Here is a 26,425-nt window from a genome sequence, read left to right as displayed (position 1 = left end):
CCCGTGTCTCACGCCTAAGTATTTACAGGAGCTCATTAGCACTGGAAGTTTTCCCAGTTTTTAATGAAATTTTACAATGTCATAAAGTAGTACCTATACCTAAGGAAAAATGCTCATTGGAATATGCATTTTAAAATGGTTTTTACTGAGGACAATTTTAACTACCAAGACTATTAACTTTTATAATATTTTTTGCTTAAAGGAGCATAAATGACCCACTAATGTTATTTATACCACATATAATGACAGTAATTTTTCTGTGTTTGTTGTAAAAATTGTCTTGACAATGGAAATGGTGCCTAGGAACCAAGATCTTTCTCCTGTATTTTAGGGAAAATCATATCAAATTTGTGTATGTAACCCAAAAGAAAATATGGAGTGTCTTCTTGCTAAATAAAATAATTAACATTTCTCAAGGAGAAAGGAAAATGAAGGCTCTATGCAACCCTCCCAGATTTGGCCATAAGGATTTACTACAGAAAAAACAATATTGAAAGCATTATTGGCCTCAGGATAGATTTCACTTCAGTGTCCCACAAAATTATACTTATGACAAGACAGTGCAAAGGAAACATGACAGAATGGGAAGACTAAACTGGATGACTCTGAGGGCCATGCTTGGACATTTAAAAGCTCTTGACCATGGCCAAGGCTCTCATTTTAGGGATACCAACAAGTTCCATAATTTGATGTAGGGAGCTCTGAAGTTTCTCCAATGATCAAGTCTGAAAGGTCCTTGTCAGTAGAACTGTATCTCACTCTGTGGACTGCATGTAAATGCATGTACATTGTACTGGGATTAATAAAATATAAACCATTGAAATGTACAACTGATTCACTGTAGCATTTTTTCATTTTGTCTTTTGCGTGTTTATCTTGTATCCTGTGACCTTGCTGACACCACTCATTAGTTCAAATAGTTTCTGGTAGATTCTTTGCGATTTTTCTAGATAGACAATCATATCAGCTGCAAATACAGTTTGATCCTTTCTGATGTTATGCCTCTTTTTGCTTTTATTGCAGTGGCTAGAATTGCTATGCTATGTTGAATAAGAACAGAGATCCTTGTGTTTCTCCTGATTTGATGGGGAAAGCATTCAGTCTTTCACTATTAAGTATGAGGGAAGCTGTAAGGTTTAATGTAAATATTATTTACCACGTTGAGGAAGTTACCCTCTGTTCTTTGTTTGCTGAGAATTTTTAATTATAAATGGGTGTTAGATTTTGTCAAATGCTTTTTCTATGTCAGGTATGATCCTATGAATTTTTTTTACTTAGCCTGCTAATATGATAGATTACGGTGACTGATTTTTGAGTGCTGATCCAGCCTTGCATTTCTGGAATAAACCTTACTTGGTCATGGTGTTTAATTCCTTTTAAACATTGCTGGATATTTGCCTATATTTTGTTGAGGATCGTGTGTCTATGTTCATGAGAGATATTAGTATGTAGCTTTTTCTCTCCCTTTTTTTCATTTTGCCTTTTCTCTATCAATATATATTAAAAGTACAATTGGTCTTACAGTAGTTGAGTCTGGTAGTTGTTTCAAAAATCCTTACACTCCAAAATGTTGGAAGTCACTGGATAGGAAAGTATGAATATCCTTCTCAGTTCTGTGGAATCTTAATTCAATTTGTGAAGAATACTCAGGCATCAGAGAGTGATGAAAACACCCATCCGTGTGAAAATACCAGGCATCAATAATTTTAAAAGGCAAGTGGGCATCCAAAGGGGAAAAAAAGGTAGTTGTCTAAAATGGGGAAAATCACTTTACTTTCCAACTTGTTCGCAGTATGATCAAAATTCTGAGCTGCACCTGAAGATATACATGAAAATTAAGTCCAATGAAATAATTTCATATTTGACTCTTTTCCTGGGTGTTAAAGTCGACAAATGAATCTTTTACAACATATAATAACTCAGGAATACAGCACCTTTGAGATCTGTTGAGGAACAAACTATTACTTGACAAGATGAATCCGCATAAAGAGCTCATAAGAGAGCTTACAAAAACCCTACTGATAAACAATGTATCAACTGAAATACAGAATTAAGATTTTTAAAAAAGCATTTTCTATGAGAAAGAAACTCAGATACTATCTAAAGTCAAGGGTACTTATAAAGTTAGCTCCAATTCCCGTTAACGTGACGTAATCTTTGTTTTTAACTTACGGCGATCAACCGTTTAAAATTTCTTCCTATTCCACTTTATTTTACACGTTGCCAATTAAATTAATGTTGAAGTCAATAAATGTATTCATAAATAGTATGCATATTATGATCTAATTTTTCTGAGATTCCTTCTCCCTCCCTCCACCCCTTCTTTTCATCCTTTGTTCTTATGTATACTCATTGTATACACTTAGAAGATGTTAATGATGGTTCTTTAGTCTTTATAATTTCTTGTAGTAATCTTGTCTCATTTCTACAAAAACAATAGACATGTATTCTTTTTGAAAACAGAGAAAGGGGGTTGGCGCCTGGGTGGTTCAGTCAACTCTTGATTTCGGCTCAGGTCATGATCTCACAGTACATGAGTTCAAGCCTCACATCAGGCTCCATGCTGGCAGCATGGATCCTTCTTGGGATTCTCTCTCTCTCTCTTTCTCTCTGGCCCTCCCCCCTCTCCAAATGAAAAAAAAAAAATGATAAACTTAAAAAAAGAGAGAGAAAGGGAAAGAGAAGGAGAGGAAAGAAAGACCAAAGGATGAGGGAAAGAGGGAAGAAAACATTTACCCACATATTTGTCAGTTTTCCAACGTGATTCCCCTGTATTCTCCACGGCATCTCTCCATAAGAATGAAACTAATATAATTCGACAATGGTGTATTATGTTCCTGTACTTATAGAAATGACTTATAAAACAGTGCAATTACTTTGTGTGAAAATAGCATACTCGTAAGTAAGAATACTTTAAGGAACATAATTTTATTTTCAATTCAATAAATTGGTTCAAATCACACATCCACCAGACTTCATGCAGAACACGGAGTGATTTAGGATGTCTACATTTGGTATACATCGATTAATACGACTCTTAATTTTTGGCATTCGGCTTTGTGAGCTTACCAGTATTCATGCTAAATTTATAGATGATAAGACAAATTTTAGAGAAACAAACTCCAGAGAGTAGTTGTAACAGCATCTGGTGTAGGAAGATCCACGTTCATTATTATTTCTACAGCAGTGTTTAAGCAATCACGTTGGTAAAATAAAAAAAAATCAATATTCACATATTTTCTTCGTTATACATACTACTATGTTATCGGGAGATAATTAACTGAAAACCTTACACAGAGAAGTTACATTTATCTCTTAGAGATAATAATGCTGTTAAAAATCAGCAGCTGCACAGAAAGACATGCATATATTTCATTTCAACATTGAGTTAAAAAATTCACACATAACAACTGGAATGCAGTATTCACTTTTCTATATTGGGGGAGACAACAAAATTAATGTACAAGTGCTCTTTTCCACCAAGCTATTTTTTTTTGATGGGAAAAATATGATAATCTCTGAAATCCTTACATGTAAGTTATCCAACTCTCTCACGCTTCGAAAATATGTAAATTTCTGCAGATAGGCTAATATAATAGTTGAACAGATATTTTATGAATCAGATCAATGTAAACAATGAAATCTGATCGATTTAGATCTCACAGAAGGAATTACTTTTTCATAGAACCACTCAAGTTTTGGCTTACAGAGGACCATCCACTCAGCTTGAATGGTTCTTAACTCTGGCGGTGTGCCTGAGGACTTGAAAAATGCTTGGGCTCCACCTCCAACCCAATCAAATCGGGAAGGAGGTCTGAAAATGGGGTCCCTGGACCCGCAGCATCAATATCACCAAAGAGCCTGTTAGAAATACAAATCTTGGGGCTTTACCCCAAAGGTACTGAATTGGAAATTCTGGAGGTGAGGCCCGGTAATCTGTGTTAACAAACTCTTCAGGTGATTCAGATACTTGGTAAAGGCTGAGAACCATGGTCCTAAGGTGAGCCCAGAGCCTCACGGCCATAAGGTGAGCCCAGAGTATCATTCGTACCTTCTGCAGAATTCCCCACTCATTCAAATGTGTTTCCCTTTAGAGACTTGTTCATCCCATTCAACTTTTCTTTCATATGTGAGAATACCAAAGACAGCATTTCCATCAGCAACCTTAGCCACAGGATCAAACCAAACCTAATGTCCCTTACCTTTTCTGCAATGCACAGCTCTCCTGTGCAGCTATAACTTGAGAAATTACAAGATTCACCAACAAGGTTCAAGAAAACTTGGCATTTCTATCCCTCGGTGTCACATCTTCAGTCTTTACGAAATATATGGCCATGAAGCCTGACTCTCAGAAAATCAATATATGGCAAACAATATTTATGTATCCATTTCTGGTTTGTAAATATTCCCAAATTATAATCTGATTTAATAACAAGAGGATTATTAAATTTAATTCTTTATCCAGGCTAGCTGGCCCTATGCTGAAAATATCACAAACTAGGCGTCTGCTCACTCACTCGGTAAGTATATTCCATGTAAAGTTCCTCATGGGACCTCAGGGCTCTGAGGATAAATAGGACTCATGCGCCTACCCACGCTCCCCACCTCCCTGTGTGCTGCCTGATCCTGAGCTGCATTATTGCAACACACTTCTTATCTATGTCTACACCCCAGCAACCGGCTCTTTAATGGGAAATTGACATGGTTTCTATTGTTATCAACAGTTTCTCTGAGAGCTAGACTGAAATGTGCCACAATTGCATGTTTACATTGAGTTTTTCTTCCTAAGGAGGTGGGAAGGTTTCCACCTCCCCACGTGCTTCTGCTTTCTTGGACTTTTGTGGTTTTCAAATGGAGACTGTTTAACTAGCGGTACCTATGATAGCAGGTTAAATGGCAAGACACCCATTCTGACCCTTTCATTTTGGCTGCTCTGGGCCCCAAGGTGCTCACCTATATTTTGCCTGCACTCCTGACACGTCAGAAAGAGCTCTTTCTGGCCCAGGGATCATAGGCCATTTGCCTGGTCCAATCTCTTGGCAAAGTGGATGCAGGGAGGGGCAGGGTAGGTCGGGACGACTCATCCTGCAGAAGCAGAGGGACCGCGCCCAGAGACCTGCTGCAGCCACAGCCAGGTGCCCACCTCCTGACTCCCATCTGCTGTGACAGTCACTCACAGGACACGAGCTCTTGTGGGTGTGACATCACCAGAGCCAGCAGCCCAAAGAGGGCCCTCAGGACAGACGTGCCCATGGGCCTGCTCAACTGCCTTTCGATTCTCTGAAGAAACTGGTCATCTGTGAGCCTTACAAAAGGAACTTTTCTCTTAAAGCTTGTGTTTCCGACACTTTACTGTTAAAGGAAGGGATATGGATAGGGTAACCAGGAAAATGTCATGAGCCCGGCCGAACAATGAAGATATGAAAAGTGTTGGACTTGGGTCATTCAGGGATCCCTCAACGATGACAAAATCTGGAGGATCTCAAGCACAGAAATACGATTGACCTTAAGAAAGGAGCAGGGGAGAACAGATAAGGTCACAAGTTGCATAAGTAATACAAACAGTGAGTGGAGGCGTGACCGGAAAAATCCAATGCAAACAATGGGTAACGTGTGCCTTGGATTAATTGTTTCTAACTTTCAGCGAAACCGGACATGGAAATCCAAGGGCAGAGGAAGCAGATGCCCTCTGGCTGAACAGCAGAGGACGCACCTGGTGCCTGTCCCCCGAGTTCCCACTCTCCTGCCTCCGTGCCCGGTCAAAGATCTACACCATCCGGAGCCCCAAGGAGCAGGGTCTACAACCAACACCCAGGTGATGCTCTGCCATGTTGTGAACATTCAAGACGCAGCCGTTACATCCCAAAGGCTCCCATTCCGTCACTGGTACCCCGCTCCACAAGTGGGCATGTCCCGTCACAGCCAAACTTCCTACTTCATCTGCCACGTCAACAATGCTGGCAACATGGGCACCTTGCCACACACACACACACACACACACACACACACACACACACACAAATCGCTCAGGACAAGATTGGCCCCCACTGCCTTTCCCGTACCTGGAGGCGTGGCTTCCACCGCCTTTCCGGTGCCTGGAGGCGTGGCCTCACCGCCTTTCCGGTGCCTGGAGGTGTGCTTACACTCGCACTGATGCTCACCACAGCGTAAAATGCTGCCAGTCACTTCCTTTCTTCACCGCCCCCTCCCGGGACCACCCCCATTTTACGCACTGGATGGCATGTTACCTTGACTGCCCGGAACAAGCCCACCACAGGAGAAAAAGGAGCTTAACAGATCCACAGTGGTCTTGAGAACAAGCACACAAAAGTAGGTTCCGTTTTAACAGTCAATATTCAATCTTTTGAAGTAAGGCTCCATATATAGTGCGTGGTGGCCGGTAGAAAACCCAGAGTGGACCACAAGGTTCATCCCAGTTTATAGGTCACCTTAATGATCATCACTGCCTGAGAGTAAAGACTCTGAATGGTGGATCCCGGTTCCCGTCTATGCCAGCAGCTGGTGATCTTTGTTTTGACTTCCCTAATGCTGAAAATCTGGACTGGCACAACGTACCTAGAGATATCCAGAGATCTGTTCCCCAGCAGAAAGGATGAGGCTTTCCACCCCCAAAGTGACATCAAAACCCTTCTCTATGAAATCAGTTCTCTATGCAGTTGTTTAAATAGAGAAAACTCAGCCAAGGTCAGAACAGACAGAGCAAATCCAGCTGAAGTCGTCTCCACGGTATATTCAGAGCTAAGACCTTCCTCCTCACCCCCTAGAAAGGCCCCTCCCACCGCAGCTGCGCCCAGGACACAACCTGAGTTCTGGCAGAGGGGTGTGCTGAGCGCGAGCTCGGGAGCCAGCGGTGAGCGGTGCTGAGCCCAGCGGAGGTGCAAATGCACCAGCCTGCTAATGTTCCTAAAGATCACGCCCAATCAAGCAGACGTGCCTGTCCCAGAGGCCCAGCAGGGCAGCCAGAGTGACAAAGGTGACTGTGAGTGAATCTGCCACGCCTAAGACACTAAACACACATCCGACACCCTCCCCAGACATGCTGGCCTTCCGCAGACACAGCCCACACCAAAGACGTGGTCGGTGCGTTCAGTTGTTCCTCAGCCCCAACTTTTCCTCTTCTAAAAGAGAAAAATCAAAGTACATTATAAATTGAAATACAACTGCCATCCTGTCATTTTTTCTTCCTAAGACAATAGGTGGCCATCAGCATTTGGGGTCACCTACCCTTCGTATAGATGGCTTTTTTATAATACACAAGTCAGTAACATCCACTTGACAAACAGCCTAATAGGGAGCTCTTTCTAACGGCCAAGAACAGGATTGCCTTAGGAAGAAAGCCAGTTACAAATTTCAAACGTGGGAGATACCTGCAGTCAGTGTCGATCACAATTTACAAATTTCAGAAGAGAAGGGTCCGGTGGAAGCAGCCACGTTGATAGATTTACCCCAATTACAGGACTATGTGGTTTACCTACACACATTTAAAATATCCTTTTAGGCAAAGAAGAGGGGGAAGCTGTGCATGGTTTTATTTAACGCAATGCTGCTTCAACGCGGGCGTTTGGGGACCCGCAAGCATCTGCAGTATCTGTGGAGAGGAAATGAATGTCTCGCTAAGTTATTCTCTCCTGCTCCGAAGAAGCCTGGCCCCGGGTTTCCGCTAACACTCGGGGACTACGACTGCACCGTCTCCACGCATCTGAGGCGCTGAGCAAATGCAATCAGCCTCGAGGCCGCAAGTTAAAGTTGACTCACGAGTGACTCACGCGGTTCAGCAAGCGCCTTCTCTGTTCACTGTAACTCATCACATCTGAGTCGAAGGCCGGATTTCACCAGGGTAGATATGAGAGTGAGAAACTCAGGATAGAAGCACATTTCGAGAAAAGCACAAGAGGGTGGGGGCGGAGGAAGAGAAGGAAATGACTGTTTTACTCCTAAGGTGTGCATTGAACGATTTCATTAAAGGCGAAAATATTTACCTAAAATATTCAGAAAATGGCCTCTGTCCCCACATTGCTGAGGACACACGTGGTCAGAACGCAGACAACGTCTACTTAAGGTATCTCCTGGGGTCGCGGGGTGAGAAAGTCGTTCCAACCACGTCACTATATTCATCAGTAGGAGACTGAAACCCGTCCCCATCCGTGTGAAGCAGCCAGCATTTCGGCCATTTAAATATTCCAGAGCTAGTGTCCAAATGTGAAACACTAAAAGCCCAGAAAAAAATCACAACCGCCTTCTGGTACCAAGGCAGCCAAATCTAAGGAGACAACATCAATTCCCTTTGAAGTGCACTGAAAAACATGGTGTGCGAGCCGCCCAACTTCAAAGGCAAATACAGCATTTGTCCGTTAGTCTGGCTGCTGCAAGGAAAAGCGTGTCCTAGGGAGGCCTTCTTTATTTAAAGGAGGAAGCAAAGGTGCTCCTGACTTGGTTGCGTTAATTATATGTTAGAAAAACCGCCACCTAGGCAGCACGCGCTTGGTCAATGCAAGACACTCTGACGCCTCTCTGGGCAACTGAAGTCTGTTCCAGTCCTTCTGGAACTCCTCACGCAGACAGCTTCACAGAGGTTCAGATCTTCGCAGGACCCGAGTCATCATCAGCCTCAAAGTTTCTTATACCAGTGGACCACCTAGGCTCTGAATAAGAGGAATTGATTTAAATGCCGACGGACAGGAAAAATACCCTATCTAACGGGTCCGCACGTACACTCAGCAAATGGGAGGTTTTGCAGGTGCCGGCTATGACTCTGGCGCTATGCTTCTGGCTTCCGTCAGGCCAGCCACAAATGGGATGGTCCAAGGGGACACGGGTGGGTACGTAAATACATCTTCCACGTGCTTCGTAGAAAACAGAAACATTAGGTCCCGCATTTCTTCTAATACTTCCGTGTGTGGAGGAATCACAAGAGGAAAACAAAGGAACAGCCAGGGTGCAGGAAGCCTTTGTCAACCATGCAAGTCCAAAGGCAACCAGGAGGCACCTCTTTGTACAGCTGTGGGGGTTCACACACACACACACACACACACACACGACCTGTTCTGGCGTCTGCAATGGCGACTTCAAGTTCCACAAAGCACATGAGGTATCATTGTCAGGGTACAATGTTTCTGCGGCTGTATTTGAATAAAGTGCAAAGAATTTTCCATGCAAAGGACTTAGGCTGTCCTCTAAAACACTGGCATCACACATACATGCAACTACTTTCCCTAGCCACCGAACTTGAGAGCTCATGATTTCCCATCCTTTCAAAGAATTTTCTCCTGTTCTGGCTAGAGAATCAGTTCAAGCATTGCAAATGTAAATACCATTTGCTGGAGGAGTGTGATTAGTGACAATGAATTCATCAGCTGGAAAATTTAACATGCAAAGACTTATATCGAGTTTTTTCATCTAAAATTTGATATTTCCTATGGAATCTTGATTTGACACGGGTGTGCATTACACTAAATCCTTTTTCAAAAAGTCTTCCCGATGTTATATTCTCACAAAATATAGCAAAGTCCTGGAGTCTGAAAACTACTGTTCTAAGGTAGAATAATTTAATCTCTTCATCCCGTGTTTTTCATTCCACACCACATGAATAAATACAAAATTGTCGTGAAAAGTACATTTGAAATTCAGCCTATGATCATTTTCGAGGAAGTAATATTGGGGGTAAATGTGCATTTAACATTACTACGAATTTAATGAAACAAAGCATGTGTTTGTACAACATATATCCCTGGGTATACCTGCTCAGAAGATTCCTTTTCTTCTAATGTTATCTGAATCACGTGTTGCGTATGCTTTCCACATGTGGCATGACTACCATGTGTCTTACTGGATTCTGACTTCTTCCCAGCCCCATAGAAACTATTACCCACATATCATCCTCACTGGCATTTTTTTTTACTCCCTTTTGGCTCAGTTCCACCCAAGGCACACAAAATACCCTGGGCGATATATTTGTAAAACTTTAATGACCACGTTCCCTCTTGGATCTCACTGGAAGCTTCCACTATTAGAATAGTTGTCCTTGGCATTTTCCCTGATTTTTTTTTTAGGTAACTCTACAAAGCCTACATCGCAGAATAGTTTTAAGTGACCGGGCCAATGTCCGTCACCCTGAGTCACCGCTGTGCTGCTGTGCTGGTCTCCGGAGATGAAGTTAATGGGCCCTCATGACCACAGACAGGTGAAGCTCATCTCCGGAAACCGTGTTCACTATTTACAGTTGGGGGCAAATGAGGCGGGTGCAAATCGACTTGGCAAAGTCTCACTGCCATTTAACAGATGCACCTCTATATAAATGGCCACAAAAAAAATGAAATCCAGGTAAAACTTTGATCGTGTATCCATGATCATATTTTGAAACACATACCTCGCAAAATTACCTCGTTTCTTAAAATTGAAGAATTAACACATACATGTGTTTTTTTCTAAATAAACTGGCTTCAAAATGTAGATCGCCAGTATTCCTGACCATCTTTATAGGCTATCCTATGAAGAATTGAACATGTCGATGGAATTCTATTAACCTTTCGTTTCTGTAAAGGTATAAAAAACTATGTAGCATTTCCTTTTGTTTTTGAAATAAAATTTAGAAACAATCTTTACTAGACCTCGAGATTTCCTAAATGGATCAAAGTATTGTTTTCAAAAACAGGTGGAACTAAAATGATGCGACTTGTCATGAGCACAAGAAGTTGCAGGCTTGCTAACCCCTCGTCGTACCGTGCTCTGTCTGAGACTCCACACGAGCGCTCTAACGCTCTCACACGTGAGTGCAATTGGTGGACGGCGGGGTATCTATTCGACTTTTGTTTTCTTTCGTATCATTAAGAGGTGACTCGTTGCGCATGTGGCACTTGAACACTTGCTTATAGGCCTTCCTAAAATTTTCCGAGAGAAAAGCGTATATGATAGGATTCACCGAGGAATTACTGTAGGCCAGGCAGTGAGCGGCGATTCTGAAGAGGAAGGAGACGGGGGTCAGCGGGAAAACCCCAAACTCGGCCCAGAGATTGATGACATGATGTGGCAGCCAGGAGATCCCAAAAACCACAACCACCACCAGAACCGTCTGCGCGGTCTAGAAGAAGAAGAAGAAAATACAGGAAGTGCGTCAATTACAGCAGGCAAAGAATGTTCCAGAGTTTCAAAACATGCTCTAAGAAAATGTTATGTGTATCACCATGCAATCAAACGGATGCTAACTCTGCTGAACTGTCACTTCATATAACGGTTGTGTTCAAAACTTGTCCAGGACCTGCCATGGGGTAACTTTACCACATACGTGAGATGCGTGTGGATTACGGGCTGTGTCTTTGGGACCGTGCAACTATAAATGTGCAGAGATTAAACACTGTCACCTTAAAGCCTGCAGAGCTCTGAAGCCAGCAGCACACGCAGAGACAAGTTCACCAGCGGGCAGCTCAGATGGGCGCTCGAACCCTCTCTGAACGGCTGCCTCAACAGACGGTGTATTTCTTTATTTCTCCTCGTTCACCTTTGGCCAGTGAAAGACCCCAACGCACTGATGCATTCCAGAAAGCCATCTCTGTTTCTGTCTGTGGGCTGATGAGCCCCATTTTTAGCTTGCACCTACCGTAACCCTTCCCTTGCTCTCCCTAAATCTGAAAACACCTGGAGGCCGGGGCAGGACACCCACGTGTTTCCTTGGAGAGTTGTGCCAAGCAGGTGATGGAAGAAAGCCGCACCTGATCAAAGACCTCAGCACAAGAGGAGCCCTCCCTCCTGCTTCCCGTCTGCACCCCGCTTCGTGTGAGAGCCCATCACCTTCCCCGTGGGCACACACCTAAAGGGCTGGGGTCGAGCCCGAGAACCACTTCTGCATTTCAGGGCAGCTGGTTTGGTACATGTTGGAAAAGCAACAACTAGATAATTAACCTTGTGATTAGCTGGAAACTCCATGTCTACGGCTCCAAACAGAAGACGCTGGTCTCAACGTTTTGGAAACAAAAACCTGACGCAATCAGCTGGCTCCTTCCTTGAAAGGTCTCCCCTCCTGGGAGACCTCCCCTCTTCCCTGCCAGGAACCGAGCAGGGCCCTGACTGCCAGATGGGCACAGCGGCCCCCGGGCAGTGGAGTGTGGCTGATTGTCACTGCCTGACCGCCGGCGGTGGGCACGAAGTGGGGCCCGCCGGGATCACGGCTCCTAGATGAGGACGCTGAGGTGCAGAACGGTCAAGACAGGTGCCTGGCGTTCCAGAGCCGGAGGCCAAGTCAGAGCCCGAAGCCGGGTCAGGTGACCCCAAGCGCGTGCTCCGAATGCTCAGACATGGGGAAAGAAAAGCTTACGAAGTCTGCCTGGTCACCACCAGCCCCGTCTCCGGGGGCTGCCTGTGCAGCCCTTGGGCGGGCGATCAGGGACCCACAGGACAACGGTCACTCAGCCCTGAGACAAACCAGGCGAGGACACGTGCCCAGCCCCCACATGCAGCACTGCCAGCTCCTAGGTCACCTCACCAGTAGGTCCACCCCTCGCAGAGGATGTGAGAGATAGGGACTTGGAGCCCCTCGACTGGGGATTAGGAATCTTCTTCCTCAGACTGTGAGTCCGGGCCGCCTGAATTTGTGGAGGGGACACGTGGACACGTGGAAGTCTGCAGCACCTGCCACCCCACCCCACCCCACCCCGATGGGAAAAGGCAACGACGCACCTTCCCCCACCTCCCTGCCGGGGCACCGAGGTGGAGCCCAAGATTCCCTGACACCGCCCCTCTGCCTTGCCCTCTGCACAGAACCAGTCCCGACTGAACGGACGGATAAGGGGAAGGAGGGTTGGGAGGACAGAGGCAGAAGGAAGGTGACAGAACCCAGGGACGCTCATTGTCACGTCCTCACACAGGACGAGGGCTGGACATGGGGGAGGTGGTTCCGAGACGAGGACATCACTGTCACAGCACAATTGAACCTGCCGCCTCGCGCCCGGTACCCCCACCCCCCCCCCCGCCGGCACTGCCCTGAGGGCTGTGTCCCCACCAGGATGTGCCCTCCACCCACGCCGTGAATTAGCGGCCAGACCAGCCAGGACGGCAGCAGGGAGCCGCCCACTCCGAGGGCAGCAAGTGCACACGCAGACACGAGCGTCAGAGACACGGGTCAGAAGCCGGGCGTTCTGCGACCAGGTGGAGGCAGGGATGCGGCAGGAGGGCGGGATTGCAGGGCAAGGCCAGGGCAAACGCAGCGTCAGGAGGGGCAGGAGACGACAGCTAAGCTCACCATCACGGGGCTCCGTGGATTGTATACAGAAGCCCGGGACGGACAGTGGCCACGACCTGGCTGTGCAGCCTCGTGAAAACTGACGTAGCCTCCCGGGGCCTCAACTCCGTGCCCCAGAGACATGGCTCTGGCTGTACCTGGTCCATTCAGACACTTAAAAGAACTCAGGTAAAACCTGACAACAGGTTTTTATAGGGCGGCAGGATTACATATTAAAGCTGCTTCCTGCAGGGCCCACAGAGCAAACAAGAGATTTGTCCACATGTATTAACAGATTGTCTGCCATCGATGCTCTTATCCATTAGCGCATGAGAGGTTCCATCCCCAGATGATTTAATCAAAAACAATCTAGGCGTAATTATACCTACAAATAGAACAGAACACATCGTCTTTTCTTTCTAAGACAATAAGAACATCTCTCTGCTTCCCCAAACAAATACCCTCTGGATATCCCCTTTCAGTGCCTCTTTCAGGAAGTTTCTAGTAAGTGCCACGCTTAGGACAGAAATCGACCCCCAGCAGCTTACTGATAGGATCCATAATGTATCAAAGTCCATAGGGCAAGGGCAATACGAATATGGTATATTTTCTGTTTGCAGTTCATTCAAAATGTACCTTTTTGTTTTGAGTAATTCCACTGGCCTCCTCAGAACCACGGACAAGGCTCTCTGGGAGCTTTGAATACGAGGGATTGCAATTTAGTAGTTCTTGGGGGAAAAATACTTAGTGGGCACTTACATAAACTCGATCATCCATCTAAGGCTGTTGTTCCCAAAGAATTAAACGGCACGGCCGTCAGCTCCGACTGCTGCCAGCTGCACATCCTCGGGGATTTGCTATTTTCTCCCAGCCTCATCAGGCGTCTCAGTCCCTCGGACTGATGTTCTCTTAGCGGATGGCGACTCCGCGCCCTGCACGCGGGTTGACTCCAAATCGGCCTTGGCGACGTTTGGGCGAACGCGTCCGGGTTAGTGTAGCTGGGGACAGGAAACGTCCGTCTTCTTCTGTCTCCCTGTGGGTCCCGACCGAGCCGAGGAGACGGCGGCCACAGGACAGGAGTCCACGCGGGCAGAATAGCGACCGACTGCAACCTAGAGAGCTGGTCAGAGTAACACATGGGACAAGTCCCAAACCTGAGACGGAAGTGCCTCCCTGTGCTGATCACTCCCCAGGACACTGCTTGTTAAACTCCAAACATCTAGGCCTCGTGCCCCACATCGCAGTGCAGGGGTGGGGGGGCTATTAGGGACTTACCCAGGAACCTGCCTTTCTTTCTAAAAAGCTCAGTGGCATTTGAAAAACCCCTGGTGGATTCCAGACAAGCCACAGCAAAAGCAAATTATCGTCCCCGTCTCCAATTAAAGGCAAAGCCGCTTCCTCAACACTGACAGCCGCCAAGGCTGAACCATGACTTTTCCCCAGGAAGCCTGGAAAAGGCTCCTTGCTCTCCTAGGTGAGACGTCAGAAGGCAATGAGAGCGTTCCCGTCTGTGGAGAATGAGGCTGATTGCTCTTGATTTCTTACGTGACTTTTTTGCATTTCTTCTGACACCACTTGCCTTAGTCCGAGATGGAGTTGAACCCCGTGTCCCTACGGCTTGCCTCATCTGTCCGTGTCGTGTCTAGACTCCCGACACTATCTTCTGACACAGAAAAAGTCCTCCTTTAGAGTTATGTACAAAATCTCCAGATGCTTTACTGTCCTTGAGACTGGGCCCTTGATTAGCGTGCTTTTTTGCTCCTTCTACTGAAAGTATCTGAAAAACATGAATCTCTCTTCCTCCTGTAAGATGTTCTTTTGCAACGTCTTCTAAGACATCTGTTCTTTCTTCAAAGGACCGTACTCGCAACATGTCTAATGGAGCTTGGCTGGGAAGAAAAAGGTGACCGAAAGAAGAAAATGATGAAAACATTCCCTAGATCGTATCAATGGCAGCCAAAGAGCTTGCCGGGTTACTTCAGGTGCCAAGGGAGCCCAGGTTGTCAGGGGGGTCAGCGCAGCCTGTAGTCCAGTGTCCCCTGCGAGGGACCCACCCACTAGGACGTCTGTCCCATTCTGAAGTCTTCCAGAGATGATCTGGGAGCCTCGTTTCAGTATCCCATCAGCCTTGCACCAGGAAACCCGTCTTCACGTGTGGCGGGGCTCGGGCAGAGCGTGGAACCAACCGCAGGGCTCCCCTATTCTTTCTAGTATTTTCTGCCGTGGAGATGTCGCCCTATGTATGTTCCTCCAGACGTGAAGGGTAAGTGTTGAGCATGTTCATGGAAGGCCTCTCTGCCCCACGCCCCTCATGCACCTGAAGCGGAGCCCCTGTGTGGGTGGACACGGCGTGGAGGAAGGGAGCCTACCCACCATGGGGGGAGGGGCCGCGACACGAGGGACGCTGAGCTGAGCGAACTACGAAAACCAGCCCCTAGCGTGCACCTGCCCAGCGCCTCCCTGTGCTGAGCCCTGCGGGAGGGAGTGTCCGCTAGGAGTCGACCCGTCTCTGCCTCTGGGAAGGAGCGGCCCACCCGGTCTTCTCTACCAGAACCCTCTCCCCTCGTCCTCCTCCATCTCTCCACCCTTTGCCCTCTTCCCACCCCGCCCCCAACCCCGCCCCGCCTCTTGCTCAGACGCAGGCGTGCGCACCACCCCCAGCACTGCACCTTATTTGTTCTATGCAAACAAGGAGGCGATTAAATGTATCAGAAGAGAACTGACATCTGTTCAGGGCTGGTGAGGGTCAGAGGCTCTGAAAACGGAAGAGAAAATCTGCCCACCTCTCAATGCCACACCTTCTCCTATGGTAGGAATTACATTTACACGTGCGTATGTGATAGACACGCGTTTAAATATGTACCCAGTGCACATATACACAGATATACGCTGTACACATGTACAAGATATACACGTGTATATGTACCCACTCACATACATATGTGCACATTTCTGTTATGTATGCATACATAATATATGCACATACATGCACACACACATATACACACTCACATACATAATCTATAAGACATGTAATATATGTGCACATGTAATATATACATGCATGTAACATGTATATTTTATGCACACACAATACACACATACACACATACATACACATGCACATGTGTAATCTATAACACAGTATATGCATATATGTGTGCCTATACACGTATACATGCATGCACACACACACACATAAAACTAAACACAACTTTTAAACTAATTGCTAATCAGTATTCTTGGCTATAAAGCAGAGAGTTTTCTAATTACTTCTTACAGGATCTATTTTCATTCTTTCCACTGTGAGACTGCAGCGATTTCTCTGCAACACTGTGCAAACACAGACACGGACAGTAGCCAAGCCCGCAAACACGTGCGGCCAATGTTAAGGAAGCGTTTGACTTCTGTCCTTTGCGAAGCATGAACCTCTTACCCCAGTAAAGAGCGTGCACACGGCCCAGGGGCTTCTCCTCTGTGGAGGTGCCCCAGGCCAGTTCCTCCCAAAGACACTCCCCCGCCTACCCGGCCTCACTCCGCACAGCTAAAAGTATGTCTCTCCCCCTGCAGAGTTGTGACCACAGGGAACCAGGGCCCCTTCCAGCCCCAGGGGCTGGCTCTGGCCCTGGAGGGCGAGGACTCCATGAGGAACTATCCCAGAGGAAATTACAGTCCTTAATTGTTTGCAGTCGATAATCTTCTTGGAGGTGAGTGGCTCAGAGGACAGACTGAGAGGCGGACTCCAAAAATGGAAATAGTCCAGCACAACATCACGGAGAACAGAGAAAGGAAAGACCAGCTTTAAGGTTCACTCCATTCACACAACTGAACGGCGGTGGCCCTTTAAAGGGATCCAGAAGCAAAATAAAGCCTACGGACGCATCAGTGGCCGGAAGAGGCAAGACAGCCTCGTTACATATGTTCCATCGTTTACTCTTAGGGGGATATTCGGAAGGCCACACGATCCAACTTGGAATCCAGGCCGAACTTCATGCTTTCTAAGCAGCTCCTACCCCTTCTCATCATCGAGTCCGAGAGCAGATGTGTTTTGAGCCATATTATAAACAAGGAAAGTCAAGAAGAGCTGTGCTTTATGTAAGTAGAATTTTTAAAAATAACTATAATTATACTGTAAGTCCTGCGAGTTCCGTATTATTGGCCATAAAAAAGTAGTTGTGAGGACAAGCAAGGTGCTTTCAGATGTTATGAAATATGTGCAGGTAAAAAATGCCTGGCTATAATCCCCTCCCTAAACATCTTGTCCAATACTCTTATACTGCTTCCTAAAGTCAAAGATGTGTAAGAGTTAGATTAATCCTGACTTGTAACTTAGTTTTTTCTCAAAATGCGAACTGTAACAAATACCAGGATGTTAAATGCTTTAATATTACTCAGGAGAAGCTTATTTAAATCAGGATTCACAGGAGGAGAAAGACAATTAAAAGTGGGAAAAATTCCCCTTGGGGACCCGTTCATATTTAATTCTCCCCCCACCCCTGCCGGGGAACCAGCATCAGTCAGGACAAGTCAGGGAGGAAGAGAGGACGATACATCTGATCTTGGGGCTTAGGGGACATATTACAACAATATTCTCTGTGGGGCGCCTGCGGGGCTCAGTTGGTTAAGCGTCCAACTTCAGTTCAGGTCATGATCCCACAGTTCATGAGTTCCAGCCCCGCATCGGGCTCTGTGCTGACAGTTCGGAGCCTGGAGCCTGCTTTGGATTCTGTGTCTCCCTCTCTCTCTCTGCCCCTCCCCGGCTTGTGCTGGCTCTCTCTCTCTCTCAAAAATAAATAAACATTTTTAAAACTTCTTAAATAATAATAGTGTTCCCTGCAAAGACAGTTAAGCCAAAGCCTTCTGATATCACATCAGCTATGGTAGATGCACAATAAAATGGTTTTGTGCAAATGAAGGATGTCAGCAACTCCTCTTCTGTCCTAATCAACTTAGAACACGCCTCCTAAAGAGGCTCAGAATCCAAAAAATATATGTTTCCTCATCTCTCCAAACCTCCGTCTAAGTTTTAACGCAGCCTCTGGTCACTGTGACGCCCGGGGGAGCTGACTTCCCATTCCTACCCCCACCTAATGGTAAGAGGTTCATTTCAAGGTCTGCGCCAAGGATCCTAAATTTCGTAGGCAATGGGTGGATATTAGGATAATTAGGAATAAAAATGAACTAGGCTCTAACATGCGACATATACAATATATATTTGGGAATATTACCTTTTTCTTCGATGCTTCTGACTTCTTTGACATGTTCTTCAACTTTTTATGCAAATGATTGAGGACCTGGAAAACACAGACTGATTAAACCGATTGCCTCCTGCCCACAGTTCACCATCTGATTGGCACTGATAATTCTCGACCTTCTGGCGTGGGAGTCACACTGCAAGGTCATTCACGTGGAAATTCCCTTAAGGTGGCAAAGTCTCACCGAACGTGAACCGCCAAACACGTCTGTTCCTCTAACATTCACGAGCATCCAGGGGAAGTTTGTGCTCCTAGCATCTGTTTGCAGAGAGCCCTGCGTTGTGTGGCTCTGGGGTTTTGTCCAGAAAAACGCAGATATGCATGGATGCATCCTCACTGGTCTGCCTTTCACCTCAGATTTCCCCGAGCTTCCACGTTGTAACAATCGCTAGGCCCCTATTACACGTCAGACGCAATGCTAAATCCTAGATAAGTGGAAACACTAGAAGTCTCCTTCCAGTGAACTGTCCAATGCAGGAAGCCAGCAAGTGAGCAAATCACGATGATATCAGCAGAGAATTCTTCCGTGCAGGCCATGTTTGCTGCAACTTATTCCCTCTGTTTTCCTGTTGTGGGCTCCTTAAAGCAAATTACCACCCATCCAATCTCCTTACGTTCTTTATTCTAATTCTACCCACCTCGCCATGCTTTTAGAAAACTCACATTTGGGGAAGTCAGCTTCTCGGGAGATTTATAGACTATTTAGCAAGGTTTTACAATTAACATCCCTGTCAGAGGATCTCCTGACAGACACTGGCTTCGTTCATTAGAGAAACTATTTTTGTCTCCTCTTGTCGACGTAATAGTCGGGAGAAGGGACATGAAACATTTGGGTTATATGTAGGAATTTGCAGCGTAAGCTTGCTCTCACACACCTGAGCCAAGCCTGCAGATTCATACTTGAGTTGAGTTTTATATCCCATCTGAGTGACATCTAAGAAAAATTAGCCTCTGGATGACTCAGGGCTTGGACTTCTCCATCATTTCCCAGATGAGCCTCTGAGAGAACTAGAAACCACATTCCAGACATTTTCTGGCTTCCCTCCAGCACCTCGGCCTGGAAATAATGCAATCCATTTGGAACACTGCACAAGCCTGCAGCACTCAGCTGGATGTGGCACTTCTGGAATGATCAGTTATACCCTAAATTAAGAAACTACAGGATTTCTTTACCAACTCCGTGGGCTCCACGCAAGTTAAGCAGACGTCTTTGGGGTTTGAACTTCTGACTCCAAATTCGCAGCCCTCCTGAACTACTTCTCTTCCAACAGTGGGGTGTCATCACCTCCAACGTGACAAGTCCTACAGTGACATGTAGGATCGCTTCCGATATGTTGACAGTGGCTGAGTTAACTGTTCTGCCAGAACAGTTCTGGGGTCCCAGAAACGGAATGTAAGAGAAAAACAGAAGAAGAACTTTTGTGAGATCTTTCCTGGAAAGGACGGGCCTAGTGAGTTTCCTTGCTGGCAGCCTTCCCAGCAAGACACCACGGGAGGACACTGGTCATGGAGGACGAGGGACAAGAAGAGCGAACAGAGGACAGGTGGCAAAACAAAATCCTCCTGGAGAGGAGGCCGAACAGAAAAGTCTAGGGTTATCTGCTTCCTGATGCTGCCCAAGGGTCTATTGACTCCTTCAGTAAATTCAGTCGGATCACATCTCAGTGACTTCAAGACTCCCGTGGGATGTTGAGTGGTCATGGAGAAAACACTCAAGTATAGTTTTCTTCAGTAGCTGTATTTCCGTCCATGGACCCACACTGTGAGCATATATTGGTCTATTATAATGCATATAGTGACATACATTTGATGAGGTCGTCATCAAAGGTATCATGATGGGTCATAATCGCATTTCTTTAAAAGACGATGGCAGCATGGTGGCATCACTCCGTTGTTCTATACGCTTAGGAGCGTGTGTAGGAAGGCGTGCGTTCAAACCTGAGCCAAGGTCATCCTGGGCAGCATATGTCTCTGGGGATGTGGCAGAACCTGGCAGGTGGGTATGTGAAGAGTTTGCCCTCATGTCAGATGGTGGAGGGTCCCAGACAAGAACTCCCTCTAAGGCAAGACGGGGAGGGGCCACCCCTGTGCAAGAGGGAGCACGGCAGGCACAGTCCAGCCCGGGCCTTCTACGTGTTTCTCGGGGACTATCCGACACAAACTGTTCTACCAAAGCCATAAGGTTTGGGGAGTAGAAGGCAACACTGGAATGCAACTCCCTTGTTGAGTTAAAAAGGAGAAGAAGAAGAAGAAGGAGGAGGGAAAAAATGTAATTCTTGGCCACTTGTGATTTTTCATGGTGGCCATTGGTCCGGGGCCTTAGAGAAACAGCCAGTCCTGATCCTAACATTCAAGAAGAAGAACCATTAGCTGGACAGTGTTCTCTAACAACGGGGCCAAAGAAAATCAGCTAGAAAGAAACAACCAAGGTCTTGTTTAAACCCTGGAGTGAATCTGCAAATATCAGCTTGAATTTGAGAGAAATTCCCAGTTACGCTTCAAAGCAAATGATTTCCCTATTAAAAAAAAAAAAATTCCCAGTGATTATATATTTGTTGAATTGTTTTAAAACTCTTTTGAAACTTTGCCCTTTGTTGAACTTTGCTCTTTTTGAAACTTTCCTTTCATAAATAAATAAACTTTGCTTTCATAAACTCTCAAACGACGGAAATGTAGCCTAATTTTTCCTAAAAATCTGCCTTGTCATTTCCATTGAGACCTGTGGACTTTGGAGAAATGAAGGAAAGGTCTGCTTCAGCCTACTTTAGGTGATTATGAGCCTATCACTGAATATTCTAAGGACACTTCTAGCCCCGAGCTTCCTCCTGCCAAGGCCCTCCCTCAGGGACCAGTGGCTCTGCATTAAAACCCTTCCTGAATGGTTTACCGGCTTCATAATCTGGGTCAGTTGCCTTGCTCCCCCAAAACACTTTTCTCAGATAGCTCCCACCCCCACGGTTGTACAGACTGAGTGAGACAGTGCACAGAGTGGATCGCTGCGCTGGTACAACCACCTGCTGTTTTGTTTTGTTTTGTTTGTTTTGTTTTTGTTTTGTTTTGTTTTGGTTTGGTTTGGTTGTTTGTTGGGTTTGGGTTTTTTGTGTATTTTTTATGAGGTTTTTTTGTTTGTTTGTTGTTGTGGCTGTTGTTTTTGCATTTACAAAAGAGCTAAGCTACAGATATCTTCCAAAAGCTCTATCCTGTCCTATCTCCTCGGTATATCTTTATATGTAACCCTTTGAGGCAGGCCATTCTTCCAGACAATATCCCAGACTATGACCATTCAAGTAGACATGACTCTACCTATAGAATATGGGGCAGGAGAAAACAAAGACCAGGGGGCTGTAGTAAACATTTTTGCTGGAATAAAAGAAATTATTGCTCTCTGTCATCTGGTTACTCCTGGCCCTACAGTCACAGCCTTATCAGAAACCGAATCAGAGACACAAGAAGATGAAAATAAAATGGTAGGAATTTCAATTTTTGGCTACAAAGCTGTTTTCCTAGTGGTAATAATACTACCACAGTACATCAGAGAACTGTAGTTTTTACCCCCACGAATGACTCATGTGATTAAGCAGATACTCTTACTCAAACACAAATGAGTTTATCAAAAAAGTTGAAGACTTTTGGTAGGTAAGACATCTTCAAGTCCTGGTGTGGGTTTGCTGAGCTCCAAGGAGCAGAGGACAGAGGGAGGGGGTAGCTGGGCCACAGAGGGAGGGGGGAGCTGGGCCACAGAGGGAGGGGGGAGCTGGGCCACAGAGGGAGGGGGGAGCTGGGCCACAGAGGGAGGGGGGAGCTGGGCCACAGAGGGAGGGGGGAGCTGGGCCACAGAGGGAGGGGGGAGCTGGGCCACAGAGGGAGGGGGGAGCTGGGCCACAGAGGGAGGGAGAGCTGGGCCACGTGCGTAGTAATGCATCTCTTGAGGACAGTTAGGGATACAGGCCTGAATCACCTAATATTGTCTACACAACCCTTCTAATTGGAAACCCACCCAGTCCTGACTAGGGTCAAGATTCTGTGAAGAAATATTCTCTTAGCACCTGGCTTATAAAGCTTAAACTTGGGGTAAAATAAAATCCGAAACACCGTCTCCAGGAGCAAGGCTTCACAGAGCGGGAAGGGGACCAGGGCCACCACGCAGGGCGTCCCAGCAGAGCGCTGGGGAGGGAACATGGGGCTGCGCTCCTGCTGGGCACGCTCGGAACCGATCCGCACTCGGGCGGGAGATTTCATCCTGGAGACTGGGTCTGAGTGCCTAAAACTGAGCCCGATTCCTCTTCTGAGAGGTGGGCGTTGACCGCTCGGCTGCCCGCTGCAGCAAAGACAAACTCGGGGTCAAGGGCTGCGGTGGCAGGAGGCCGAGGGGAGGCGGGACCTCTGGGAAGTCTCACACTTTGTTCTGCGTCTCCCGGACTGCAAGTAACTTCCTCGAGCACCACCAGACCGGCAAGGGCAAAGTGCATTGGGGACCGTTTTCAACCCGAACCGCCCAAGACAGCGAGGTCCAAGGGGCTCCCAGAGGGGCACGGGGACCCAGGAGTTACTCCCAGGCCGGTAGCCGCCCGCCCGCCCGCGCCCCGCGCCCCGCGCGCCCACCTTGGCGTAGCAGAAGCAAATGAGCAGAAGCGGCAGCAGGTAGCCGAAGACGAAGGTGCACACCACATAGGCCTTCTTGTGGCGCTGGTTGGGCCACTGCTCCCAGCAGAAGGTCTGGTTGCTGACTTCCCAATGGAAGAGGCGCTGGTGGTAGGCCACGGGCGAGGCCATGGCGATGGACAGCGCCCAGATGAAGCCCACGCCCAGCAGCGCGTTGCGGGACACCCGCAGGGAGGAGGAGCGCCGGGAGTGCACGATGGCCACGTAGCGGTCCACGGACATCGCGGCCAGCGTGAAGATGCTGACCAGCATGGAGACGGTGAAGAAGTAGTGGATGAACTTGCAGACGAAGGCGCCCAGCACCCAGGAGGGCAGCGCGTAGACCGTGGCCTGGAAGGGGACGCAGAAGAGCAGGTAGGCTAGGTCGGCGATGCTCAGGTTGAGGATGAACAGGTTGGTGGTGCTGCGCGGCCGGCCAGGCTTGCTGCGCGCCAGCACGGTGATCACCAGGCTGTTGCCCAGCACGCCGAGCGCGAAGATCAGGCCGAACAGCACCAGGGTGACGACGTTCTCGACGCCGATGCCGAAGAGCGGCCTGGGCTCCGGGGCTGGGGGCTCGGGGCCGCTCGCGTTCCCGTCGCTGAGGTTCCCGGCTGCCGGCTCCATGGCCCACGCGGGGCGCCTGGGCGCGCTGGCGACGGCGCCTGCTGGGGAAGAAGGCTCCGAGGACGGCCGGGGGTCCCGGCCCCGAGCACGCAGGGCGCGCGGATTCCCGAGCCCGAGGCCCCGGCGGCTGCTCCTACTGGGACCCTCTCTGTGCCGGGAGCCCCGCTCTGGACCCTCCCGGGCGGGGGTTCCTCTGCGCGGCACCCGCCCCGAGCCGGGGAGGAGGGACGCGCCAGGGCAGCCGCACCGAGAGACCCCGCCGGCGCCTTACCGGGTCCTGGTTCCTGGCCGGCTGCCTCGTTCCGGGAGCGGCTTTGGGCTGCACCTGTTGCTACGAGCCGCTCCCTTCCCGCGTCGCTCCGAGCACGGCCGGCGCACCGCGCTGTCGGTGGAGACGGCTGCCCGCGCCCCCACGCCGGCGGCGCCGCGTCTCCCCTCCCAGCTTTTGCAGGGATTCCAGGCGATCGACAGGGCGAGCGCTTTCCCGAGGGTTCGCAGGGGAAGACGGCGGGGCGGGGGGTGCTCCGGGGCCTCCGCTGTGCACCCGAGACGTAGGAAACACAGCGCCCTGAGATCCGCGCCCCGGGGGCCTCTCCGCTCCCCCCGGAGGTCACGGCGCGCGCAGAGACGGGACGGGTCCTACCGGATGGGTCGCCGCCCACCTCGTCGCCCGGACTGGGGCGCGCGCGCTCGCCTGTGCGAGGTGCGGACCTGCGTGCGGCCCGGGAGGGCGGCAGCTGCGGGGAGCCGCACCCCCGCGGCCCAGGGGAGCCGAGCGGGCTGCCGCGGGGCGGGGAGGCGGCCGGGGCGCAGCCCGCTCCTCTCTCCCCCTCCCGGGGTGGCTGTCAGCGGGAGCGCTCCCGCCCCGGGAATGGGCGCTGCAACCCGAGTTTTGTCACATCCCTACTCCCGCCCCCACCCTTCCCACCGCTAGGGAGGAAACAAGCAGGGGAAAAAGGGAACGCCTCTGAGTTTTCTTTACAAACGTGCCCGGAATTCACGGTGTCGTGTTCCCACCATCCACCGTTAGGTCACTTTTGCCCTACGTTTCTCATGCGAGTGGCACAAACACAAGCAGCGACGAGATGTGTTTAGGAGGTGGAAAGAGCGCGCCTGGTGTTGCATCCCTCTTGTGAACCGGTGGCTACACCAGAAGCTGAGCGAGCTAGTGGTGAGTAAGCATTATCCTTGTGTGTAATCTTGCGGGTTCCCAACTGGAGAGCTGAGCCGAACCCATGTGTTTGCAGCCTTGACAGGATGCATCTGTGTTCACTTCCAAGATGACCCCATGTTTGCAGCGCTCCCCAAATAATGACTGAGTGTCCCTTATGTGCCAGACGCAGCCAGGTCACACAAAGCTGAGCGGGGTGCACCGTATCCTGCAGATGAGAGACAAAGAATCCACAGGGGCCCCCCCGCAAGGGCCCACAGGTGGGGGAGGCAGGGGAGGGGGGTGCGGGGCTCTCCCCATGGCATTTGCCCTTCTGCCTCCCCTGTTCCCTTCTGCCTCATTTCCAGGAAGATTTTGACGCAGTTCCTTGACTGACCGTGTGCCGAGTACTCCACCTATTTCTCTTAATGTCCACACACATTTCCCTGAGGCCGAAATTGAGTTTAAGTAACTTGTTTCGCAGAGTATCTTGCTAAATCAAGAAGGGCCTCACCTTCCCTGGAAGGTGCCTCCAAGCCTTGTGGGTCAGTATTGCTTTTCTTCCCAAAGGGCTCTCTGACCTCCACATTCATGGATCTTGTGTTGGAAGTCATTTATCATCAGATATGGGAAACAGGGTTTTTTAATTATTATTATGAACCATTTTCAACATGGAACAGATCTGATGAAATTATGTTAACTACCCGTGTGTCCATCATCCGGCTTAGAATAAAAATAAAAAATTATCAATAGAGTTGGAGGCACTTTTATGTACTTTTAAGTCACAACCTCCATCGCCACCCTCCCACCTCCAGGTAACCTAACGTCTTGTCTTTTCATCATTTACTGACGTATTTATGGCATCTGCATATGTTCTCATATAATATGCTGTGAGTTTCTACTTTATTTTAATGTTATATGGTTGGTATGGTAATGCTTTTCCCTTAAAGTGTAAATTGTCCTGTATTGTGGTACATACACCAACAGGCTTTGCTATTTATTGGTCTTCTGTATTTTTTGCAGTCTTCCTATGTCCTGTGATTTAGGGGGTATCTCTTAGAAGGAGCACATAACTGGATTGTTTTAAAATCCAATTTGACAATCTCTATTTTTTTAACTGGTGAGTTTTAGTCTGTTTACATTTATTGTTATTACTCATCTGTGTGAACTTACTTTTATTTATTTTTATTTTTTAATGTTTATTTATTTATTTTGAGAAAGACAGAGATAGAGACAGAGCAAGCAGGGTAGGGGCAGAGAGAGAGAGGGAGACAGAGAATCCCAAGCAGGCTCTACACCGACAGCTCAGAGCCCGATGCGGGGCTCGAACTCACAAACTGTGAGATCATGACTTGAGTCGAAACCAAGAGTCAGACACTTAACCGACTGAGCTGCCTGGGCGTCCGGACGTGGACTTATTTTAACATTTTATTTTATACTTTCCTCTGTTTTCTGTTTCCATGCTGCTGCTACTCTCCCTCGTTTTGACATTGTTTGGATTTTGCATTTTAACCCGGTTTT

General features: G+C 48.0%; 1 protein-coding gene across 1 annotated transcript; it reads right to left on the bottom strand.

Annotated features, from left to right (window-relative positions):
- Window positions 1–9,124: 9,124 nt before the first annotated feature.
- Window positions 9,125–24,643, bottom strand: GALR1 (galanin receptor 1). Its single transcript, XM_027069207.2, has 3 exons — window positions 23,089–24,643; window positions 18,460–18,525; window positions 9,125–11,098 (listed from the first exon to the last, which is right to left on the bottom strand). The coding sequence occupies exons 1-3, from the start codon at window positions 23,752–23,754 to the stop codon at window positions 10,781–10,783; spliced, it is 1,050 nt and encodes a 349-aa protein (XP_026925008.1). The 5' UTR covers window positions 23,755–24,643; the 3' UTR covers window positions 9,125–10,780.
- Window positions 24,644–26,425: the final 1,782 nt, after the last annotated feature.

The sequence above is a fragment of the Acinonyx jubatus genome, chromosome D3, assembly GCF_027475565.1.
Source record: "Acinonyx jubatus isolate Ajub_Pintada_27869175 chromosome D3, VMU_Ajub_asm_v1.0, whole genome shotgun sequence".
In the NCBI taxonomy this organism is placed as follows: domain Eukaryota; kingdom Metazoa; phylum Chordata; class Mammalia; order Carnivora; family Felidae; genus Acinonyx; species Acinonyx jubatus.
Note: the sequence above shows the minus strand (reverse complement) of the source record. Positions and strands in the feature narration are given on the sequence as shown.

What these genes read in the sequence shown, in the direction of transcription:
- GALR1 (XM_027069207.2), bottom strand. Translation starts at nt 23,754, where the DNA reads ATGGAGCCGGCAGCCGGGAACCTCAGCGACGGGAACGCGAGCGGCCCC. An exon ending in TTTGCTTCTGCTACGCCAAG is followed by an intron (nt 18,526 to 23,088) that starts GTGGGCGCGCGG and finishes TGTGTTTTCCAG; the next exon opens with GTCCTCAATCATTTGCATAA. An exon ending in CAGAAGCATCGAAGAAAAAG is followed by an intron (nt 11,099 to 18,459) that starts GTAATATTCCCA and finishes TTCTTCTTCTAG; the next exon opens with ACCGCGCAGACGGTTCTGGT.